The following is a 23728-nucleotide window of genomic DNA, read 5'->3' on the forward strand; positions in this document are numbered from 1 at the left end:
GCTCCCTCTGAAGTAACGTAGTTTTTTTAGAGCAGACTATTATTTTTGTTCACCAAGAATGTTTTATTTCTTTATTTCATCATTTTCTTGCAACTTCAATGACTAACTGAGTCCAAATTTGCACAGGCTTGTTAGAAACACCAAGTGAGAAAATGGTCGTTGAAAATTACCAAACGTGTTCAGTGTCTTTAAAGGCAGTGGATGCACTATTGGTAATTACTCAAATAATTAATAGCATAAAACCTTACTTTGTCATGAGTCATGGGGAGAGGTTGATAGTATAAAACATTGTGAGAAACCGCACCCTCTGAAGTGACGTAGTTTTCGAGAAAGAGGAAATTTTCCGCGAATTTGATTTCGAGACCTCAAGTTTAATATTTGAGAAATCAAGCATCTGAAAGCACACAACTTCGTGTGACAAGTGTGTTTTTTCTTTTATTAATATCTCGAAAGTTCGATGACCGTATAAGCTCAAATTTCCACAGGTTTGTTATGTTATGCAAATGTTGAGACACGTCTGTGAAGGGTAGTCTTTGACAATTACCAACAGTGTCCACTGCATTTAATAAATATAAAAACCTACTATTGAAAACACATGTACCTTGCACACGACTGGTAGAAGTACCATCCCCACGGTGGGGGCTGTTCGTCGGGACCAGCCACCATAAGTCCAAGAATGCCATACAACCCTAGACATGAAGACGTTAACCCTAACGCTGCCGTGAGAGATGCTATGCGAAACACCTGTTGAAAATAACAACACAATATTAATAATAACATCGACGTCTTATGTAGCACACGTATCTACAAAACATACTCAAGGCGCTGAGTATATACAAACTTTCAGAAAGATGGGTTATTGCAGTGATAAAGTCTGAGACACAACTGTAGCACCTGATCAGGGTTTCGAGGTGCACGGCGCATACAGCAGCCACAGCCAGGAACACCGGGGCGAACCCCTTCTCTTTTCGATAAGTGCACTGGGTTCTTTTACATGCGTGGCACCACACACGGGACCAACAGATTTACGTCCCATCCGAAGGACGAAGCAATGGTAAAGGTCTCGCTTAAGGACACAAATGTCAAGGCTGGAGATTCGAACCCACACTCTTCTGGTCAGAAACACCAACGTTTGGTAACATTCACATCAATGGGAAAATTTCAAGATGGCTGCACCATGACAAAGGTCCATAGCAAATCATTCTATGGCATTCATTCCAATGAATATCAATCTGATTCCAAAGTTTTGGCCACCTTGCAGTTTGACACACTCCATTTTCATAGAACACATATATTTGTAACGAGTTTGTAAAGTAAAGTTGCACTGAAAGATTCTCAGCCTGGTTTCCTGCCTCTGGGTATACCTTATCCATGAAATTAAGAAACACAATCAGTATGGATCATACAAGTGCAAAAAAAAAAAAAAACGTTTCAAAGACACTGGACACTATTGGAAATTGTCAAAAACCAGTCTTCTAACTTGGTGGATCTCAACACATGCATGAAATGCCAGTGAAAATTTCAGCTCAATTGGACGTCGAAGTTGCGATATAATAATAAAAGAAAGAAAAAAACCCACAGTCACACGAAGTTGTGTAGTTTCAGATGTTTGATTTCGAGACCTCAATCTAATTCCGAGGTCTCGAAATCGAATTCGTGGAAAATTACTTCTTTCTCGAAAACTACGTCACTTCAGACGGAGCCGTTTCTCACAATGTTTTATACTATTAACCTCTCCCCATTACTGGTAATCAAGATAGTTTTTATGATAATAATTATTTTGAGCAATATCATAGTGTCCACTGCCTTCAAATGCAACCCCTTCCATACATTTCTTCTGAATAGTTAATTAAAATTCATTACATTATTGATCTCTCTCCCTTTTAAATTTGTTTTGTATTTATCAAGGCTGTAGTAGAAAGTAGCATTTTCCATTTTAACTTTCAAAGTCAAATTTGGGTGCAAAGTCACAACTTTTCACCTTTTGTGCGTTTTCTTGTGTTTTGATTATGCTATTTTTGTGTATTTTTAATGCTTTTTGAAATGTTGTAAAATTTAAAATGTAATTCGGGCGCTGGACTCCAATTGTTTTAAATTGTTTAAAATAAACCGTAAACACACCAGTAAAGCACCAGTAGACTGGGTCTATTGTTTGCTTCTGGGAGATACACTGAGGCCGATCGGCAATTGAATGAAGGAGAAAACAAGACATTTCTTTAAAACGTGTTTACACCTATTAAATTAAGTTTGCCTGACGTGCGACAAGATGGTTGTCTTAATAAATATTTCTGTCTGAAATCTTGTTGGTTCGTGTTAAATATACACACAATGTTCGTCCAGAAGACGGTCAGCTCGAGCATACTGATCGAAACGTCGTCGAGTTAAAATCAATGGTAACTTTTCAGAAACACCCCACCTCATTCAGAGATTATCATAACATAGTTACATTTATAGGATTTGAGGCTTTGCATGCTGAGGTATCAATATATTTTGGTTTGCGGTAACATTTTGAAAGTTAAATTTGTTTACCTTTTGGGTGACTTGTGGTCTATTAGGACTTGACATCTTGCCAGCAAGCTTCCGTTTGCTCCTATTCTGTTTGGCATCAGATGGTACAGAATGATTCTTTTTCAGCGCAGTAATGTTGTTACCAGCGCCATCTTTGTTTTTATCCAGAGGGTTTGTAGAAGCGGCAGTGAGGATAGAAGAGCCGGTGGTTGACAGGTAATGTTCATCCGTTCTTTCCATTTTAGTTTGATTGGCAACACTCTGCTCTTCCGTGTCACGTGTCTTTGTCTCGGAGTTGCTCAATTCTTCTGAAGCTGTCATCATACTTTGTGACGTCATAGTGTCGTTGATTTGAATCTGCTCCTGGTTGACTTTAGAATCACTACTGATGTCATCAATGACGGGTAGGCAAGTTCTACAATCAGGACCTACGGTGACGGTTGGGTTATTTGGGGGCATTTTTGGACTTGACTGGTTTCGACTAATCGAATAAATGCTCGTTTTGTTAGATGCGCTATTTGGTCTTTTCATACTTCTTGCAAATATAGCAGACAATCGTTTTGGGAATGTGTGCGACACTTTGGAGCCACCATTTGTCGTGATTGAACCGTCGCGCATTGATATATCTTGCAGTTCTTTTCTATTCTTTTTGGCAACACTCAATATTTTCCTAGCGCTGTAAATGTAGGTCACGCTTAACAAAACACCCCACCCTACAAAGAAACCGTGACACAAAACTCCAAGGATCAGAACACTTTTATAGAACACAAAGACAAAGCAAGCCAAAAGTACCAGAATGAAATGAGAAGCTATAACAGCCGACAAGAAACAAGCACTGCGCAATTTAGCTGATTTGCTTATGCGCATCTTTGAAATAGATAACAGAACCCACAAGACCAGAGAAAAGGCTGACGTCATACACGGGTAAGGCATGTTAAAAAGTATGACAGCGGCCAGAACTGGAATTCGTTGATATTTTAGATAGGGATCCAGAAACAACATGATAGCGTTACTTGATCCGAGGACAAACACCAGTAAATTGATGCATGTAAACACAGGTTGGACAGCCTTCCTTGATCTAATGCCATCTCGACGCCTGTTATTCATCACACGCAAAATGGTGGCATACAAAGCGTAAATGCTTAGCAACAGAAAAAGCGCGCCAAAAAAGTACCGGTGAACTGGCCACCAGATGCCCCATACGTCTTCATCAAAAGACGATCCATCTGGAACTATAGCTATCTCAGTGTTGGTTATGGTTTCAGTATTTGATGTTAACGTGACACTATAATAATATACATCAAACTGCGTTATGACTTCATCAGTTCCTGGTTCTGCAAGCGCCATAATGATGACCGGATCAAACCCTGTATAAGGACAGAAGAGAACGCAAACGAAAACGAATGGTGATTAACTGTGATGTGTAATATAATTTTAAATTGATATCAAAAGAAACATTTAAAGCCATTGGACCCTTTCGGTTCAGAAAAAAAAAAAAAAAGTTCACAGACTTACAAATAACTTACAGGGTTTACAGAAGGCAATGGTGAAAGACTTCTCTTGAAATATTAGTCCATGAAATGCTTTACTTTTTGAGAAAACAGCAAACAATATAAATTCTCGTTAACGAGAATTACGGATTTATTTGAAACACATGTCATGACACGGCAAAACGCGCGGAAACAAGGGTGGGTTTTTCCGTTGTTTTCTCTCGACTCCGATGACCGATTGAGCCTAAATTTTCACAAGTTTGTTATTTGATATAGAAGTTGTGGTACACAAAGTGTGGGACTTGGACAACACTGTTTAACGAAAGGGTCCATCCAATGGCTTTAAAGCACTGGAAACTTGGTAATTACTCAAAACAATTATTAGCATACAAACTTACATGGTAATGAGCAATTGAGAGCCAGTGATTATATACAAGATTGTGAGAAAATGTTCTCTCAGAAATAACATAGTGTTTGAAAAAAAAAGTTCTTTTCCGATTAAACTATTTGAATTGGTTTCGAGACCTCGGCAGAGGTCTCGAATTCAAGCAACTGAAAGCACACAACTTGTGTGACAGGGGTATTTTTTCTTTAATTATTATCTCGCAACTTCGACGACCAATTGAGCTCAATTTTTCACAGTTTGTTATTTAATGCATATGTTGAGATACACCAAGTGAGAAGAATTGTCTTTGACAATTACCAAAGGTGTCAAGTGCATTTAACGGTGCGAGCACGGATACCCCATCCCCCTCCCAGTACGCCAATGTTTCTGCCCGGACTATAGACGATGTGACCTCTGACGTCACACGAAAACCGTAACATGATTCGCGCGCATACCGCCGGGCAAAACCTTTGTGTTTGGCAGCCAGCTAGAGAGTGTACGCAATCTTACTATGACTACGCAACTCAGTGCCCGGCGAAACATGATGTATATAGTATGGTGGCCCTGAAGGGACATCGCATATCGCAAACGTGTGCGCATACGTATGCAATGTCGTGAAACAATTCGCAAATATGTGCGCACACGAATGCAATGTCGTGAAACAATTCGCGAATATGTGCGCACACGTATGCAATGTCGTGAAACAATTCGCAAATATGTGCGCACACGTATGCAATGTCGTGAAACAATTTGCGAATATGTGCGCACACGTATGCAATGTCGTGAAACAATTCGCGAATATGTGCGCACACGTCTGCGAATATTATTTGCGATGTCGTGAATTTTATTGCATACCATGTTGCATACCTTTGAATAAAATGTCTAATGATCTGGGGGGTTTCTTTCCAACAGTGAGATAAGCGTAGTCATTGCAGCAGTAGTCTTTGTTGTGAGGCAAGCGAGGCGTGTGGTCGTCCTTGGCCTGGTGCCAAGTTCCTGGGTATACACATGCTTTACAGAGGGAGCCTGCTGTAGCGCCACAGTACTCCCTAGATCGGTAACAAATTATCCACAACTATGACATCATCCTAATGGTATGCAACATGGTATGCAATAAAATTCACGACATTGCAAAACAAATCGCACTCGTGTGCGCACATATTCACGATTTGGTTCACGAAATTGCATACGTGTGCGCACATATTCACGATTTGGTTCACGAGATTGCATACGTGTGCGCACATATTCGCGATTTGTTTCACGACATTGCATACGTGTGCGCACATATTCGCGAATTGTTTCACGACATTGCATACGTGTGCGCACATATTCGCGAATTGTTTCACGATATTGTATACGTGTGCGCATATATTCGCGATTTGTTTCACGACATTGCATACGTGTGCGCACACGTTTGCGTTATGCGATGTCCCTTCGGGGCCACCATAATATAGTGTTTATGTCATCAGAGGGCGGTTTGAATGTAAACATAGGTCACATCGTCTATATAGTGTGTCCTTGAAAACCTTAGATAACGAAATAAACCAGCCACTCGGATGTAAACGTTTGCAGTGGAGAATTCTTTTTCATAACATCTATAGGCGTCAACATTGTTCTTACTTTCTTTTTTCATGACCGAGGATTCAAAAATGCCCAATCTATCATCAATGTTTGTGCATGCACAAAATTTCTCGACGACCCCGCCTGACCACGACGTATATCAGCGTGTTTCAGCGTGCTCGTTACTATACAAAACTTACCCAGAACTTGTTCGACGTATGCCAGCGTATTCGCCAATATTCCCGTACGCTGACTTCAAAATAGCAAAGGCTGCTCATTTATACAATCTTTTATAATTCAGCTTGTCATGTAATATTTATTTATTTATAGACTTGTGTGGCTTGTAGTGTTTTTTGTCTGTTTTATGGTAGATAATATTTTAATGTAAATTTCGAAAATTTGTTGTATAAAAGGCCGAAATGAATTTCCCATTGTGGATAATAAAGTGAATTGAATTGAAATTATAAGCGTTCAGAAGTAACGAGTCCCAAGGGAACAATAAGAGCCTCTCGTTAACGGCTTCCTGTAATTTTCTTTTTATGATTATTAGGTTTTTTTTAAAGGTTAAATTAATACATCAATAGCTTTCCAAAGCATTTATCTGGAGCAATGTGCATTAGTTTGCGGCAATATCATCGTGATGAAAGACATGTTTTTTTGTTACAAAATGAGCCTTTTGTGGGCATGAGATAAATTATTTCATCATCATTAGTGTCTATATTTTACAAGTTAACTGTGAAGGGGAAGTAAATCGTGATCTATAGGCGATTGCTAGACTTGACTATTGACCATCCAATCATATAATTCTGAATAATAATAACTCTGCATGAATATAACTAGACGTTTTACTATTTGTGTATAGATTAATCAATGCATTTCTTGCTGTGATGTGTACATGATTGTACCTTCTGTACTGTTAAAAGTTGTTGCCTTGTTTGATAAATTTCTTCCGTTTTAGCTTTGTTTTGCTTTTAAAAATGTTTCAAGTGTTTGTTTGCCTTTTTAATGTACAGCGCATTTGAGAATTTCCTTTGGATATAATTATGACGCTTTATAAATGTTGTTATTATTATTATCCAGTTTTATTTGTATGTATACTTTGTTTTCTCCAAACACGAGCTATAAAGTTATCGTTTTCTCATACCGCATTTTCAAGGTGCTTTACCAATCAAACATTGAAACTATTGTCTTCCACGAGTGCGTTGTCCGCTTGATGAATGAATAGTGACTGTACAAATATTATAAGTTCTAACCTCACTCTGTTTTTTTCAGCCATGAAAACGGCATTCAGTTCAGCAGGAGGAGCAGACACAACTAGAGATTTATGCGAAATTTGAATGTCGAGTGGATTATTAAAGGCAGTGGACACTATTGTTAATTACTCAACATACTTATTAGCATAAAAACTTACTTGGAATGCGCAATGGAGAGTTGTTGATAGTATAAAACATTGTGAGAAACAGCTCCCTCTGAATCAAAATAGTCTTCGAGAAAGAAGTAATTTCTCACTTACAATATTTGAGGTCTTAAAATCAAGCATTTGAAAGCACACAACTTGTGCAATAAGGGTGTTTTTTCTTCTATTATTCTCTCGCAATTTCGACGATCAATTGAGCTCAAATTTTCACAGGTTTGTTATTTTGATGCTAAGATACAACAAGTTAGAAGACTGGTCTTTGACAATTATCAGTATCTTTAAAGGAACACGATGCCTTGGGTCGGACGAGTTGGTCTATAAAAAGTGTTTGAAACCGTTTGTCTTGAAATGCATACGGTTAGAAAGATGTTTTAAAAGTGGAATTTAACGACCCACACAAGTATCACTCAAATTTGCACGGTTTTCCCTTTACGTCGCGAACTATCACGGTCGGCCAATTATGGCAGTCAAAAATCTGACTCCCATAAATGGCCGACCGTGTTAGTCGACGGGGTAAAAAGAAAACTACGCAATTTTGAGGCATGTTTGTGTGGATCATTATATTATACTTTTACAACATCTTTCTAACCATATGCATTTTATAACAAACGGTTACAGACCGCTTTTCAAGACCAACTCGACCGATCCAAGGCAACGTGTTCCTTTAAAAAGATTTGCTTTATTTAACTTATCTTTATGATGATGCACACACCGCCGGTTGCTTTGCACGTTAAGTAAACAATAGAATGTTTGATCTGAGAAAATTTCACTTTCGCACGAAACAAATCCTGTCAACTTGTTCAGTTTGGCTGCCCTGCCGAAGACGATGGATTGCAAACGAAGTATTCCTTCCTATGCTATTGCATGTTCTAATGACCACCTGTGTACCGCAAATGAGCGCGAAACCTGAAAACAGTTAAATAAAGGCCTACCTGTCTACTACTTGCTCAGTTTGGCTGCCTTGTCAGATGACTTAAAGACGATGGAGTCTTCCTTCCTACTATTGCATGTCCAACCTAAGACTCTAGCTATAAACATTCCGTTATCAGTAGCAATCTGACTGTCAGTCTTTCTGTTCACGTGACTTGAACACTAGCGCCTGCGTATTGTGATTGGACGAAACTAAGTGTCCAGTTGCGCATGCTCTCTGTTGCATGGCATTTTACTCTTTTCGAAACCACGGCTTCGGCTCCAGATTTGGCCCAGGCTAGCTTGACCCGCGGTTGTTTGGACAATTTGCGCGTGCTTTGCGTACGTGCTCAGGGCTTCAGCTGAGAGAACGGAACTTGAAGCCGAACCCAAAGCTGAAGCCGTGGTTTCGAAAAGAGCCTTAAAAGGCACACAGCATTCGAGTGTTGGTTTAAACATTTACTCCATGGATAGAGTAAAATAAGTCAAACAAAATAGTAGAATGTAATAAGAGAATGCCACTTTTAATTGAAACCCCACTTTAGAAACTCCTTTTTTTCTGAAAATAGAAAAAGGTAAAAGCAATCTAAATTGACGCACACAGCCACTGATATGGTAACTACATGTATACCTTTATTTCAATCATAACTCGTACTACAGACACAGTACTAATACTAAACCACGTACGTCAACAAGTTTTGTTAATACTATACACATACACGTATTTTTTTATGATCACTTTCCCAATACGTCCCTTTGAAAATGCTTCAAGCTCTTTGAAAATGCTTCAAGTTTTTTTTTTTTGTTTTTTTTTTTTGATAAAGTTAAATGAGCTGTAGTGGAGACACAAACACAACCCTCGTTTCTTATTAACAAAATGCTTTTCATGATTGAAGAAGTCTCATTCAGCAGATCATGGGTTATGTTTTTGTTTACTTTATGAGCTGCTTTATTGCACAAAGGCAATAACAGGTGAACAATAGCCTTCCACCGCTGCTTGAATGCACTCACGTCAGCCCCAATTAAAGGCTCTTCTCGCTTGGTGTATCCCAAAATTATGCATAAAATAACAAACCTGTAAAAATTGACACTCTATATTTGTCGTCGAAGTTGCGAGATTTATAATGGAAGAAAAAACACACTTGTCGCACGAAGTTGTGTGCTTTCAGATGCTTGATTTCGGGACCTCAAAATCTAATTCTGAGGTCTCGAAATCAAATTCTTTCCTGGAAAACTTTAGAGGGTAGGGAGCCGTTTCTTACATTGTGTTCTACTATACCAACAGCTCTCCATCGCTTGTTACCAGGTAAGTTTTTATGCTTCAAAAATTGTTCGGAGTGACTACCAATAGTGTTCACTGCCTTTAAGAATATTGAATTGTGTGTAAACTGAAAACGCAATGATGTTTTGCCATTCGTAGATTAATATCACCACAACCTCGAGTTTTACCACGCAACACAAGTTTACATGTACGCTAGCTGTATATTTCAACATATGATTAACAATGACTATAATATAAGTTAAACCTACGACCCGTGGAGACAAATACTCAAAATACAAAATGCAGTAATATTGTGGTACCCAAAACAAGTATTTTATTAAAAATCGTTTCAATCTAGTATTTAAAGGCACAGGACGCTATTGGTAACTACTCAGAATAGTTGTTAGCATAAACACGTACTCTGTAACGAGCCATTATAGAGAGATGTTGACAGATAAAACTCTGGAGAAACGGTTCCCTCTGAAGTAACGTAGTTTTTGAGAAAGAAGTAACTTCTCACTAAAATTGTTTGAATTGAATTAGAGACTTCAGCTGAGGTCTCAAGGTCAAGCATATAATAACTTTTTTAAATGCTTTTTTAATTACTATGCATTGGCCCAGTGATCACAGAAGGCTTACAACTTAAAGATCCCCATGTTATTGTCAAAATCATGCCCATTTATCTCCAAACAACAGCTAGACTAAAGACAAATCTTTGAATTGGAAATAAGCGCTCAAACTTCCCGTCCCTTTCTTAACTTCCTTGATCCGCCCCTATCCAGGGTTCTCAAACTCTAGACGGCATGTTTTTTTTAATTCCATTGAAATGTTTTGGATAAGAATGTGCCTTTTGCCAAACGTCGATAATCTTGTAAAATTGCTAAAAACACCACGATCGACCCTATCTTTTGTCAGTGGATAATTTAATTATTGTTTTTCAAGGGCATTTGCTTTCCTATATTATTTCTTATTTTGTCAGCTTTTTGTTAGACAATGTAAAGCTAAATGTTTGTGGTTTTTCTTGTACTTTCTTATCTGTAGGTTAACCAATTAGTCACGACATCTCCTTTTGTATGTTGACTTCAGACCTTTACTGCTTGAATTGTCTGTTTAGGTAGATTAGCGAGGCTTTTGGTTGGTTCCGTTTTTCTGTTATTATGAATGCTCTGAAGTTACAAGGTTGTAGAAACAACAATGTAATGTATGCAGAACGTGGCTCTCCGTTAATACATTGTGTTCACTTAAAGGCACTGGACATTTTGGTAATTACTCAAAATAATTGTTAGCATAAAAACTCACTTGGTAGCGAGCAATGGAGAGCTGTTGATGGTAATTTTGTTTGTTTGAGAAACGGCTCTTTGAATTTGATATCAAGCTTCTGAACAACTTCGTGTGACAAGGGTGTTTTTTTCTTCCATTATTAATATCTCGCAACTTCGACGACCGATTGAGTTCAAATTTTCATAGGCTTGTTTTGTTATTTTGTTCATAAGTAGAGATACACCAAGTGAGAAGTTGTTGCATTTTAGTGCAACCATGGAGGTAGAAAGCAACCGATGTATACTGTATATTCAACACAAATCTATGCTGGAAAACATAACTCACATTTAAAGACAATGGACACTATTGGTAATTGTCAAAGACTAGCCTTCATAGTTGGTGTATCTTAACATATGCATAGAATAACAAACCTGTGAAAATTTGAGCTCAATCGGTCGTCGAATTTGTGAGATAATCATGAAAGAAAAAAACACCCTTGTCGCACGAAGTTGTGTGCTTTCTGATGCTTGATTTCGAGACCTCAAGTTCTAAACTTGAGGTCTCGAAATCAAATTAGTGGAAAGTTACTTCTTTCTCAAAAACTATGTCACTTCAGAGGGAGCTGTTTCTCACAATGTTTTATACTATCAACCTCTCCCCATTACTCGTAATCAAGAAAGGTTTAACGATGATAAATATTTTGAGTAATTACTAATAGTGTCCACTGCCTTTAAGAGATGTTAAATAAATAACTCAAATTATTAGCTGTCAGGTTTTGACTCACCATTTTCAAAGACACGGGCACATCAAACGTGTTTGTGGACCCATCAGGTCTATAGAAGCATGCTTCATAATTACTTGTTTCCAAAAGCTAGTCACATTCTCCTACTGCCAGGAAACTAAAAAGTTGAATTGTCGGTGCGTTCGGCTCAGACACGTACCGGAGTAGCTTGTGTTTTGGTAGTAGGCAAGCTACGTGGGGATTATAGCTTTTCTTTATCAGGTTTTTAACCCACACCTGTGACGTCATGCTTTTGTTAAATCGCTCCATTATTGTGCACGAATGACGCGATGGGTACAACTAGACCAAGCAAGTCGGCTACAACATCATCCGTATCGTTGTTACATTCTGTCACTTGAAAATGTTTACTTTGAGTCAGGAACAAACCACTGTCGAAGGAACCTAAATGTCAGTCTTCGTCCATGCATAGAGAAAGGACTATGGTCCAGGTACAATGTTTACGCACCACTGGGGGAAGTTCACTGGAGTGAACAAGCTACCTTAATACATACAAACAATTAACTAAAAAAACTAAACAAAATCGCACCATTCGTGCAAAATAATGGAGCGATTTTAACAATAGCATGACGTCCCAGGTGTGGGTTAAGTTGCATATGCCCTCAGTGAACGCGCCATTCGTGGGTACGAATGGCGCGCACCTCGGGCATTATGCTATACTTAAATTAATTTATTCTGTCGTATTGGGCCATTTCTTGAATGACAAAGAAACACAAGCTTTCTTAAGGTGGATCTTAAGACTTCCCTTAAGACGCCCTAATCCACTCTGACCATGGAGTAATGAACCACGACAAGGGAATTATCTTATGTACGTCAGTCAAGCGCATCCACCAACGTTGTACCATGGTGTACTCACTAATCTCTACAATAGAGATCAGTGGTTGTACTAACTCTGAGCGGCAATAGCGACTGTTAATGAAACAAAAATGGCGACCCCAAAAAGTCCATGCTACACTAGAACCTTTATGAGCATGAGCAATTACCCAGTAGGTCATTAGTGAAGTATGTTCTATGGATTCGTTGCTATTGTTGATGTTGACGGCGACACTATGTTAAAGGGATACGCTGCCTTGGACATTTGTTGGATCGGGCGAGTTGGAATTTGAAAAGCGTTTGAGAACCATTAATTTTTATAAAATGCATATGGTGAGAAAGATGTTTTAAAAGTAGGATATAATGATCATACACAAACATGCCTTGAAATTGGGTGGTTTTCCTTATACTTCGTGAACTACGGGCACGCCATTTTGTTGAGTAAAATTTTAATTATTATATTCAACTTTTCGAAGCGTGACAAACGGTTTCAAACGCTATAGACCAAGTTGGTCAACTCGCCCGATACCATGGCAACGTGTCCCTTTAAGCTGGGACAATAACACAATCATCAGTTGTTCTTCAGGGAATAGTAGTTTTACTATAGTTTGTTTACATTATCGTTATTAATGTCAGTAAATACCATTGGAAGTTATAATTATAATAAATAGTCTACTACTCCATTAGTGTAATCAAAAAAATAAGTTTTCGAGAATTTGAAAAATCGACTATTAAGCTGAACTCTGCTATAGAGTTGAGCCCAATTCAGTTTTAGTTGTACACTGAAATGTGTCCACATAAACAATCTATCTTTGCACATTAAGACTTTAATTAGGCCAATTTAAAAACAAAAATACCAGTTCATCGTCCGGGTTTCTTTTTTTCAAAAAGAGGATGAGGAGGGTCTTTTTACTTTTTTATATCCTTAAAAGGTGGCCGCTAAGCATTTTAATTCAAACTGGCCGCTTACTCTCTAAATGCGCCTTGAACACCCAGCAGGGTGGATATGTGCGCATTACAAGTCTTATTATTATTATTATTATTATTATTATTATTATTATTATTACTATTACTATTACTATTACTATTACTATTACTATTACTATTACTATTACTATTACTATTACTATTACTATTACTATTACTATTACTATTACTATTACATTACCATTACCATTACCATTACCATTACCATTACCATTACCATTACCATTACCATTACCATTACCATTACCATTACAATTACCATTACCATTACCATTACCATTACCATTACCATTACCATTACCATTACCATTACCATTACCATTACCATTACCATTACCATTACCATTACCATTACCATTACCATTACCATTACCATTACCATTACCATAACCATTACCATTACCATTACCATTACCATTACCATTACCATTACCATTACCATTACCATTACCATTACCATTACCATTACCATTATCATTATCATTATCATTATCATTATCATTAACATTATCATTATCATTATCATTATCATTATCATTATCATTATCATTATCATTATCAATATTATTATTATTATTATTATTATTATTATTATTGTTATTGTTATTGTTATTGTTATTGTTATTGTTATTGTTATTGTTATTATTATTATTATTATTATTGTTATTATTATTATTATTATTATTATTATTATTATTAAATGCAAAAGAGCGAACAAAGCACTCTTTAAAGAGCCATAATGAGGGACAACTCTTTTTCGACTGATCTTCCACTCTTTAAGATTGAAGTTTGCATCTTTTTGAGTGATTGTTCACTCAGTCCTGGAGTGAAACCAATCTAAAAGAGTGAAATAACCACACCACTCTTTTTAAGGAGCCATATGAGAGGGCGTCTCTCGAGTGGTGTTTTTCACTCTTTTACATTTGTAGAGTCCTTTAAGTAGTTCTTCAAAGATTAGAAAGTTTAATGAGAAATACACAGAAATCTTGTCTTTTTGTAGGAAAAAAATCCCTAAAAATGTACACAAAAAGGACGTAGCCTCATTAAAATGACGAAGACGGGGACGATCAACTGGTATTTGTTTTCATTTGGCCTTTGTTGTCATGTAGTTGATTATTGAATATCATTTTATTGTAAAGGCTGTCGTTATAGTTGTTTGGAACAATGATCGCCCCTGCATCGAGATATCATCCATTCCGTTGCCAAGCGAGGTACGCCATCGTCACTCCAAACCCCAACTCCAATGATCTGAGAAATGAACACAAAAAACGATATGAGTGATTTCCCTTCCCCGTCCAATGGGTGAGTTCGATTTGCTTCCCTGGGTCTACCCCGCGGAAGGGCTAAACGAATGATCACCTAATCACGGCTCTCGTAGTGACGTCATGCACCAGTGGGGCTGCGTTCATTTAGCTCCCCTGGGTCTACCCCAGTGTGTGGCGTTTTTTTTCCAAGGACCAACGTGGGCAAATAATCACCCACGTTCGTCCTGGAAAAAAATCGCCACACACCGGGGTCGACTCAGGGGAGCTAAACGAACGCACCCATAAGCAGGCCACTATAGGCTGACCCGGGTGAGCCCCTGGAATGACGTCAAAGCTATTGGAACACAACGGGGGAGCCCGGGGTCAACCCAGGGAAGCTAAGCGAACGCATACACCCCTAAAAACAGAGCGGTACATTGGGAGGGCTACGACAATTTGTGATTAGAAGCCATTCTGTTCCCAAGAAACGCATGGGCGAACACAGGTGCCAGACTAGTCTGCACATTGGGCTTTGATAACAACCATACCACCGCCCATTTACGGTTCGGGCCGCGAAATGTAAACTGGTACCTTTAAAGTACTTTTTAAGTTCTCCTTCATCGGAATTTTGAAAAATATTGTGATTTTACAAACGTTTACTCTAGGCAAACACTCTTTCAATCACAAAACTGTACCCTTGACCCATTCGGCTGACGTCATCATGAAAATACTCTTAATTGTGCATTTTTGGTAATCGTTCGTGTTCACGTGCGTTATCTGTATAATGGCACATTATAAGCAACGCAGCGTTTCGCACTTATCGTAATTTCAATAAGTGCGCTATCTGGATAATGGCACATTATACGCAACGCAGCGTTTCGCACTTATCGTAATTTCAATAAGTGCAGTTTGACTACTTAAATAGCGAGCACAATAGTTTTTAAAAGTTGTGTGCTTTCAGTATAAATGTTCAATTCGAGCCCTCGGGTCTCGAATTCAAATCAAGTATTTTAGCGAGAAGTACTTCAGAGGGAGCCGTTTCTCACAATGTTTTATCGGCCTACTACCATCAGCTCCCCATGGCTTGTGACCAAGTTAGTTTTTACGTAGCATGTTGAGTAATTGTCAATAAAGTCCAGTGCATTTAAAATTAAATTTAACGCACACACTCACTCCTGAGTGGTATAACTATATGTTTTTTTTTTTTTTTATCTAATGAAGTTTTTTTTCTCGTACAAACCTTTGAAGATTTTGATACACGAACCATCCCCAGATATTGAAGTCCGGTCTCGATGGATTGCTGAAAAAAATCATTCCACAAACTCCCAAACAAAAGCAACTCGATCCCAGTATCATAGCTGCGATTCCAACTATTGTTACTTTCTGGAGATGTTTATTTCTGTTTCGACTCTTTGGTGATGATGGGCGCACCTCTCTGTTATTGGACTTTGTTCGTTTGGGTGAAGGCTCTGTTGTTATTGAGTCAAAACCATGAGATGACGTAGTATCTGGTAGGTTGATTTGGATCGTTGCGTGGGGAGTTTCAATTCGTGTAGATACGCTGCTAATATTAGTATCTTGCTGACCACTAGATGTAACTTGTTTACGACGTAACGTATTGTTGTTGTCTTTTTGAATGATGTGTAACCGTCGAATTGTACAGAAGAAGCCACAGCTTAGGATCAAACCCCACGCAATGGTTAATAACTGACACACTACAAGAAGTACACAAAACCCCTGAGCAAATATAACCACAAAATCTATCAGAAGTATGACGACAAAATGAGTTAAAATAAAACCGATCAGTAGGGACAGACGGTACATTTCCATTATTCGTATCTTGGTAAGTTCCCAAAACGTTAGTTGAACCAGAGCAAACGCAGATGTGAGGCACGGCAGAGCAAGATCCTCCAGAAACATGCCAATTATCTCCGGAACAATTCCTCTAATACGATATGGATCAATCAGAAGAAACAAGACTCGAAAACTGAAGAACGCAATCGCAAGAATCTCAATCGTCAACAGGAAACGTATTTTATGACGTTTACGAATCAGTTTATACGTAATGTATGACGTCAGCAGTAGAAGTGCTAGACACAGACCGCCAAAGATATAAGAGTGGATAAGAACTGCACTCTGTATTTCTCGGACCATCGTAGTGTCCACGCAGATGAACAAGTTAGTCACATTGTCACCCATGTCTGAAAACAAAAGGGGAACAAACATTTATTTTAAATAATTATCTGTAAAAACACGCCACCTCTACCAGTCTCTGACTCAGGTCGCGGGGTCCTGCATGAGATTAAAGTGTCGAGTCATGGGCAATCTGGTCATGGGTCGAGTGGGTCATTCAATGTCATGCAGACCATGGAAATATTCTGAAAATACTTCCCGTATTTTGCCAAGAGCTCCAATACAAAAGATACTGTAATGTCAAAGGGAAACTACACAAAGAGTGATTCGACTATAATGGAAAACGAACTGGTTAGATGTTTAAGTTAGCCTACCCGGAAGACTAAGGTCACCTACCGTTCGGCAGTCACTGTTTGCAAAGAAAACATTGAATTTCCCCCAAGTACTTCCCACACAGATACATGTATATAGTTTAGCAATTGCAATTTCCAGTGAATCTGATGTTTGTAATTGTGTAGATAATTGTCATGTCATTAATTGAAAAAAAAAAAAAAAAAAAAAAAAAAAGAACTTAAAGGCAGTGGACACTATTAGTAACGACTCAACATAATTATTATCATAAAACCTTCCTTGATTTCAAGTAATGGGGAGAGGTTGATAGTATAAAAATTGTGGTAAACAGCTCTCTCTGAAATGACTTAGTTTTCGAGAAAGAAGTAATTTTCCACGAATTTGATATCGCGACCTCACAAATCAAGCATCTGTGACAGCACACAACTTCGTGCGACCAAGGTGCGACAAGGGTGTTTTTCTTGCATTAATATCTCGCAATTTTGACGAACCGATTGAGCTCAAACTTTCGCATGTTTGTTATTTTATACATTTGTTGAGATACACCAACTACCAATAGTGTTTAGTGTCTTTAATCCTAGGATATCTTACCTCACATGCGTGTGACGTGCATGCCCATACGGCTGCCAATACACAATAAATTTATTGGGAATGCGCAGTGATTTGGGTCAACTTGATGTTTACTAAAGATAGCATAATAAGTGGGTCCTGTGTTATAAATGAACCGTGAAATGGCATAAATACTGAAGGTCGTTAAGCCTAAAGCAACGCACCACAGGCTGTGCAAACAATAAGAGTACCGCATGAAATATTATGCTTTCACACAAAAAACGACGAACAATGATACCACAACGAAGTATTTACAACAACGACAAATAGTCAAACACTGTTGGGTTTTCCATGAAGGCATGTTTTAAGGATACTTCCTCGCTGTGACGAACGAGTAATGTTAGATATAGGTTGGATTCACTGCAAGTGGTATTTGAATTAATATTTGATATGAATTTGAGACCTCAGCCGAGCTCTCGGTTTCAAGGCATCTGAAAGCACACAACTTATGCGACAAGGGCGTTTTTTCTTCCATTATTCTCTTGCAACTTTGACACTGTCACATGATCACAATCAACATATCAGGATCATGGAAAACCCTTTGACATTTTATGGAAATGTAATTACATGAAGTGCAAATGTCTAAACAAATACTTTCCGTTACAGGCCTAAATTTGTTTCTATGTGGTCAATATAGGTTGTCCAATTCAATTGCTTAATGAGTTTTTCAGATCAGAAAACTCGTTGCCATTTCATTGAAATACCCAGTTTCATAAGTGGAAATGCCTATACAAGTACTTAGATCTCAAGACGTGCAAAAAAAGTAGGTTTATCAAATTCGTTTGCTTAATTTTACTGATCAGACAACCTTTGCCTTTTGACGAAAATATCATTCCATAGGTAAGTGCAAATGCCTCAAAAATACTTAGATTTCAAAGTGCTTAAAAAAGTAGGTTGTCAAATTCGTTTGCCTTATGAGTTTATCAGATCGGAAAACCCTTTTGCCATTTTATGAAAATCTATTTTCACATAGAAAATATATTTTCAGAAGTGCGAATGCCTAAAACGTATATGCCTACAGTTATTTCAAAGTGCACAATAAAGTAGGTTGTTCAGGTCTTGCATAAAACGCTTGTAGAATAGAATAGAATAGAATAATGTTTTATTGTCACTTGTAAAAAAACAAATATTTGAACAGTGAAATTCGTTTTGGTTTTCCGTGTCTAAAAATAATGTAATATAAAAGTACACTAAAAATTTACCATTTATACAAAAATACATCGAAATATAATATAAACATCTCTGAGTATTACAATATACAGACGAAATACGAAAGATAAAAACAGACCGATTGAATTAAAATCAGAAATAGACATACATGATTAAAACCTGTCATTTAGAAAACGAACAGCTGTGGGATAAAAACTCTGCAAAGTACGATTAGATCCAGATTTAATTGAACGGAACCGATTATTGTATAGGCCTAAGAGTTCCCACTGTAATGCAAATGCCTTAAAAAAAACCACTTGGATTTCAACAAAGTGTTCAGAAAGTAGGTTGTGGAGTTCTAGCATAAAACGCGTAAAGGGTCTACCACTTTTCACACTGAGTGTTATGTTATCAAAAACAAAGATTGAGAAGTATAGGTTTCTCGGTAAATTACGGCAAATGAGCAGCCAATTTCATTTTCATGCGTTCGAATTAAAGCTTCTCCAGTTGTTACTGCGTTTTTAACTAAATTTCTATAGCACTCTGTTCGAGTAAGCGCATCGTCAATCTATGTCGTGCGTGACGCACAACGCCTCAAGAAGCGTCTGCGAATTTGAATGCTGCTTTTGATGAATGACGCAACATCTCATAATTTTGACTAATCAAAAGACGAAATCAAACGACCCTTTTCAGTAGCTCTCGATTTTGCGCGAAATGTAACAAGCTCGATGGTTAAATTGGCTGCTCATTTTCCGAAATTGACCCCGAAAAACTAAACTAGGCCTAATACAATTACTTACCTGTTGCGTGTTCTGTAGACCTTCCCTCATGTATAAACGCAGGAGGAGATAAAGTTAATAACTGATTGATCTTGTTATAGATCTTGAGTAATTAATGTTGATGAAGAGGTGCGATGGTGTATGGTTCGAGTCTGATGTCACAATCATGGTCGATGAGCACAATTGTTATTTGGACATGGTTATAGTTCGATAAGCATCACATTATTACACTGTCATGATGCATTTCTGTTTGATCACTGTCATGATGCATTTCCGTTTGATTTATCAGCGCCCACACCCTCCATCCAATCAAGTAATGGAATGAGAGATGTTTGCACTTAAAGACCCTGTACACTATTGGTAATTGTCAAAGACCAGTCTTCTCACTTGGTGTATCTCAACATATGCATAAAAAAACAAACCTGTGAAAATTTGAGCTCAGTTGGTCGTCGAAGTTGCGAGATATGAATGAAATAAAAAATACCCTTGTCACACGAAGTTGTGTGCTTTAAGATGCTTGATTTCGATACCTCAAATTTTAAACTTGAGGTCTCGAAATCAAATTCATGGAAAATTACTTCTTTCTCAAAACTAATTCACTTCAGATTGAACCATTTCTCACAATGTTTTATACTATCAACCTCTCACCATTACTCGTTACCAAGCGAGGTTTTATGCTGATAATTATTTTGAGTAATTACCAATAGTGTCCACTGCCTTTAAACATACGCCACCACCTAAACCGACTAATAATGTCTTTGTACTACACTATTATTTGATGAAACCAGAAAGCAACTTCCGTCAACTCAAAAGCGAATAACGATTTTAATTAAGGTTTATAGCTAGGCCTATACCCCGAGTTAATTACTGCTCTCGCAGACCGTGTGTGTGTCTTTCATGACGTAAATTAGGAACGCTTGTAGAACGTAGCCTATGTTTCGTTATTAAATCACTTAAACTATTCATATTAAAGGTACTGTAAACCTTTAATAATATGGTAAGAAACCAGTCCTTTCACTTGGTGTACCTCAACATAATAAAAAAAGCATAAAATAACAAATCTGTGAAAAAATTGAACTCAGTGGTTGAAAATTGCGAGAGAATTATGGAAGAAAAAACAGCCTTGTCGTACAAGTTGTTTGCTTTAAGATGCTTTGATTCGAGACCTCAGCTGAGGTCTCGAGCTAGTTCAATTCAAATATTTTAGTGAAAAATTACTTCTTTCTCGAAAACTACGTTACTTCAGAGGGAGCCGTTTCTCACAATGTTGTATGCTTTATCAACAGCTATCCATTGCTCGTTACCAAATACTAAGATTTTTGATCAATTACCAATAGTGTGCATTGCCTTTAAAAACACAATACGGAGAAACCTGAATACAGAAGCCGCGCATTGAAACAAAACTATTTGGCAAAAAAAAAAAAATTACCAGTATCCCTTTTTTTTTAGCTATTGTTTATTTTTACATTTTGTTCTTCAAAAAGACAAATTGTCTGTGTATTTCTAGATTAACTTTATAATCTTTTACGAACTTGTAACTACATAAAGTAAGTGGTACACGTGAATTTAAACTGAAGAATTGGTGGCCAGTAAAAATAAAAAGGCCTCTTCCTCCTTTTGAAAAAACCTGGACGATCAACTTTTTTCTTTTTTTTTTCCTTTTTTTCTTTTTTCTCTTGACTGACATTAATTGTATATAGACAGTACACGATGCAATTAATGTTCTCCTATACTAATAACACTTTGAACAAGCTGCATTGTGTTTTGCCTATACTGTATTTTGACCGTACTGGGAAACAAAGAGACCGTCACAAAATGGTATTGAACACAGAATTATGACGGCCTGGTGGATCAGCATTGTATTGTAAGGAAAACAGGGTTTGATCAGCAGAATTATATATACCAAGTCGCCTTCAGACTCAACCTTCAGAACGTAAGACTATTATTTTGTCAAGCTGATCAACTTAAAGTCGGCTCAATCGAAGAAGTAATTGAAAGAGCATTATTTCCATTCATTTCTGTATACCCTTCGGTTAAAACATAATATCACAGAATCCCACCAATCATTGCTGTTAAAAATAAACGCCGTATTGTTTAAAGCCATTATACACTTTCGGAACAGAAAAAAAAGTTATCAGATTTACAAATAACTTACAGGGTTTAGAGAAGGTAAGAGTGAAATACTTCTCTATTCAATGCTTTACTTTTTGGGAAAACATTAAAAACAATTATCCATTCTCGATAGCGAGAATTACGGATTTATTTTAAACACACGACACGGCAAAACGTGCGGAAACAGGGATGGGTTTTCTCGTTATTTTCTCCCGACTCCGATGACCGATTGAGCACTAATTTTCACAGGTTTATTTTACATATAAGTTGTGGTACACGAAGTGTGGGCCTTTGGACAAAACTGTTTACCGAAGGTGTATATTGGCTTTAACAACTAAAAACGGTTGCATTTTTGTTTGAGGTTGAAATTTGTATTGGATGTGACTTCAATGTACTAATACACGTTTACAATCATAAATATTTCCCCAAAGGAGAATGGAAGTTAAATCAAGCTTATAATCACACAGAGTTTCAAGCGAATCTTAATTATTTACTTATATTCACTTATCTTTACGTTGCCTCTAAAACAATCAACTCTCTGCCACAAGATCTTTATTTTCACACTTGACAAACACACGCCCAGCTATAAATAACGCTGAAATGTTTGGTTTAAATTATTTGCCTTAAAGGGACACGTTGCCTTGGATCGGGCGAATTGGTCTATAAAAACGCGGTCGAAAGCGTTTGTTATAAAATGCATAATGCCTAGAAGATGTTTGGAACGAATCATCCACATGGACATGCCTCGAAACTGCACGGTTTTCCATACGTCGTGAACTAACACGGCACGCCATTATGGAATCAAAATAATTGTGACTCCACAAAATGGCCGACCGTGTTGGTTCGCAAAGTAAAAAGGAAACCGTACAACTTCGAGGTATTTTAACTTTATTCTACTTTTGAAACATCTTTCTGATCATGTTTATAACAATCAGTTCCAAACGTTTTTCATAGCCAAACTCGCCCGATCCAAAGCAACGTGTCCCTTTAACTTTGCCGAGTGGTTATGGGGCAGCTATACGGACATTACAATCATCTTCAATTAAGACGGCTTATGAGAATGTCCCTGGTCAGTAATTTAGAATTGATGAGTTTGTATTTAAGTAGTAACCCAAACAAGGTTACGTCGCTGACTTTCATCTAGAGGAATATGCAAATATCAATACGTTCATTATCATCATCTGTATTACCATGGAGAAGGCCTTCAACCATAGAGCTATAATAAGACCTAGCTATTATATGCCTTCAACCCATCGAAATGTACGATATGGAAAAGTTTGCGGTAACAAAATGTAATGACTATCTCTAAATGAGTTGGGGGTGGTTCTGAAAAGCGTTTGCTTAAACGTTGTCCCTGCATATTGACTAGTGCGTTAATTTCTATGTAGCTATTATCTTCACATTTCTATACATTGTTTGACTGTTAAGTTATTTGGCATCCGTCCTTCATTATACTCAACGATATTATTGTGTTTTCTACTGTACGCTTATTGTCGACATGGAAAATAAATATACATGTACATTTACTTTAGAAAACATAAAATAACCGCTGGTTTCAACTCGACGTTTCGATCAGTATGCTGTGATCGTCTTTTATACGTAAAGTTGTGTTTAATATTTAATTGTTTTGTAGAAGACGATCAGAGCAAACTGATCGAAACGTCGAGTTGAAGCCAACGGTTCTCTTCAGAACCACCCCAGTTCATGTAGAGTGTATCATTACATGGTGTTACCGCAAACCTTTCTTTATCGTATTTCCACCATGCAAAGTTTCAAATCCTACTCATTGTTTTGCTGCCAATATATATAGAAGCATCTATTGAATTTATATACGAAAATTAATTATACATCCGTCGTAAAACCCACACTTATAAAACAAGTCAGTGAAGTCGTCACGATCAAACAATAAATACACCGTGGGGACTGAGAGAGAGAGTCACGTCTAATCAATTCACAACCGAA

The 23728-nt window shown here is 37.5% G+C and overlaps 2 protein-coding genes and 2 pseudogenes across 3 annotated transcripts; 1 reads left to right on the top strand and 3 right to left on the bottom strand.

The window, feature by feature from the left end:
• The window catches only part of LOC139950315 (tripartite motif-containing protein 2-like), a 196399-nt pseudogene that overhangs the window by 108102 nt on the left and 64569 nt on the right, over positions 1 to 23728 (top strand).
• LOC139950964 (alkaline phosphatase-like) overlaps positions 1 to 23728 on the bottom strand; it is a 152358-nt pseudogene that overhangs the window by 13602 nt on the left and 115028 nt on the right.
• On the bottom strand, positions 583 to 12061 carry LOC139950902 (uncharacterized). Its single transcript, XM_071949746.1, has 3 exons — positions 11575 to 12061; positions 2530 to 3875; positions 583 to 744 (listed from the first exon to the last, which is right to left on the bottom strand). The coding sequence occupies exons 2-3, from the start codon at positions 3853 to 3855 to the stop codon at positions 583 to 585; spliced, it is 1488 nt and encodes a 495-aa protein (XP_071805847.1). The 5' UTR covers positions 3856 to 3875; positions 11575 to 12061.
• LOC139950318 (uncharacterized) lies at positions 14143 to 19782 on the bottom strand. 2 transcript variants are annotated; one of them, XM_071948929.1, is made up of 3 exons: positions 19676 to 19782; positions 15874 to 16834; positions 14143 to 14637 (listed from the first exon to the last, which is right to left on the bottom strand). In XM_071948929.1, the coding sequence occupies exons 2-3, from the start codon at positions 16830 to 16832 to the stop codon at positions 14577 to 14579; spliced, it is 1020 nt and encodes a 339-aa protein (XP_071805030.1). In that variant the 5' UTR covers positions 16833 to 16834; positions 19676 to 19782; the 3' UTR covers positions 14143 to 14576. The 2 variants fall into 2 exon arrangements, with proteins under 2 accessions (XP_071805030.1, XP_071805031.1); XM_071948930.1 differs by lacking the exon at positions 19676 to 19782 and adding an exon at positions 17709 to 17735.

This window comes from Asterias amurensis, chromosome 18 (genome assembly GCF_032118995.1).
Source record: "Asterias amurensis chromosome 18, ASM3211899v1".
Lineage (NCBI taxonomy): Eukaryota > Metazoa > Echinodermata > Asteroidea > Forcipulatida > Asteriidae > Asterias > Asterias amurensis.

Coding starts and splice junctions, on each gene's coding strand:
- LOC139950902 (XM_071949746.1), bottom strand. CDS start 3,855: ATGGCGCTTGCAGAACCAGGAACTGATGAAGTCATAACGCAGTTTGAT. Junction 745..2,529: donor GACCACAAGTCACCCAAAAG/GTAAACAAATTT, acceptor TATTTTCAACAG/GTGTTTCGCATAGCATCTCT.
- LOC139950318 (XM_071948929.1), bottom strand. CDS start 16,832: ATGGGTGACAATGTGACTAACTTGTTCATCTGCGTGGACACTACGATG. Junction 14,638..15,873: donor GTGTATCAAAATCTTCAAAG/GTTTGTACGAGA, acceptor TTCATTTCTCAG/ATCATTGGAGTTGGGGTTTG.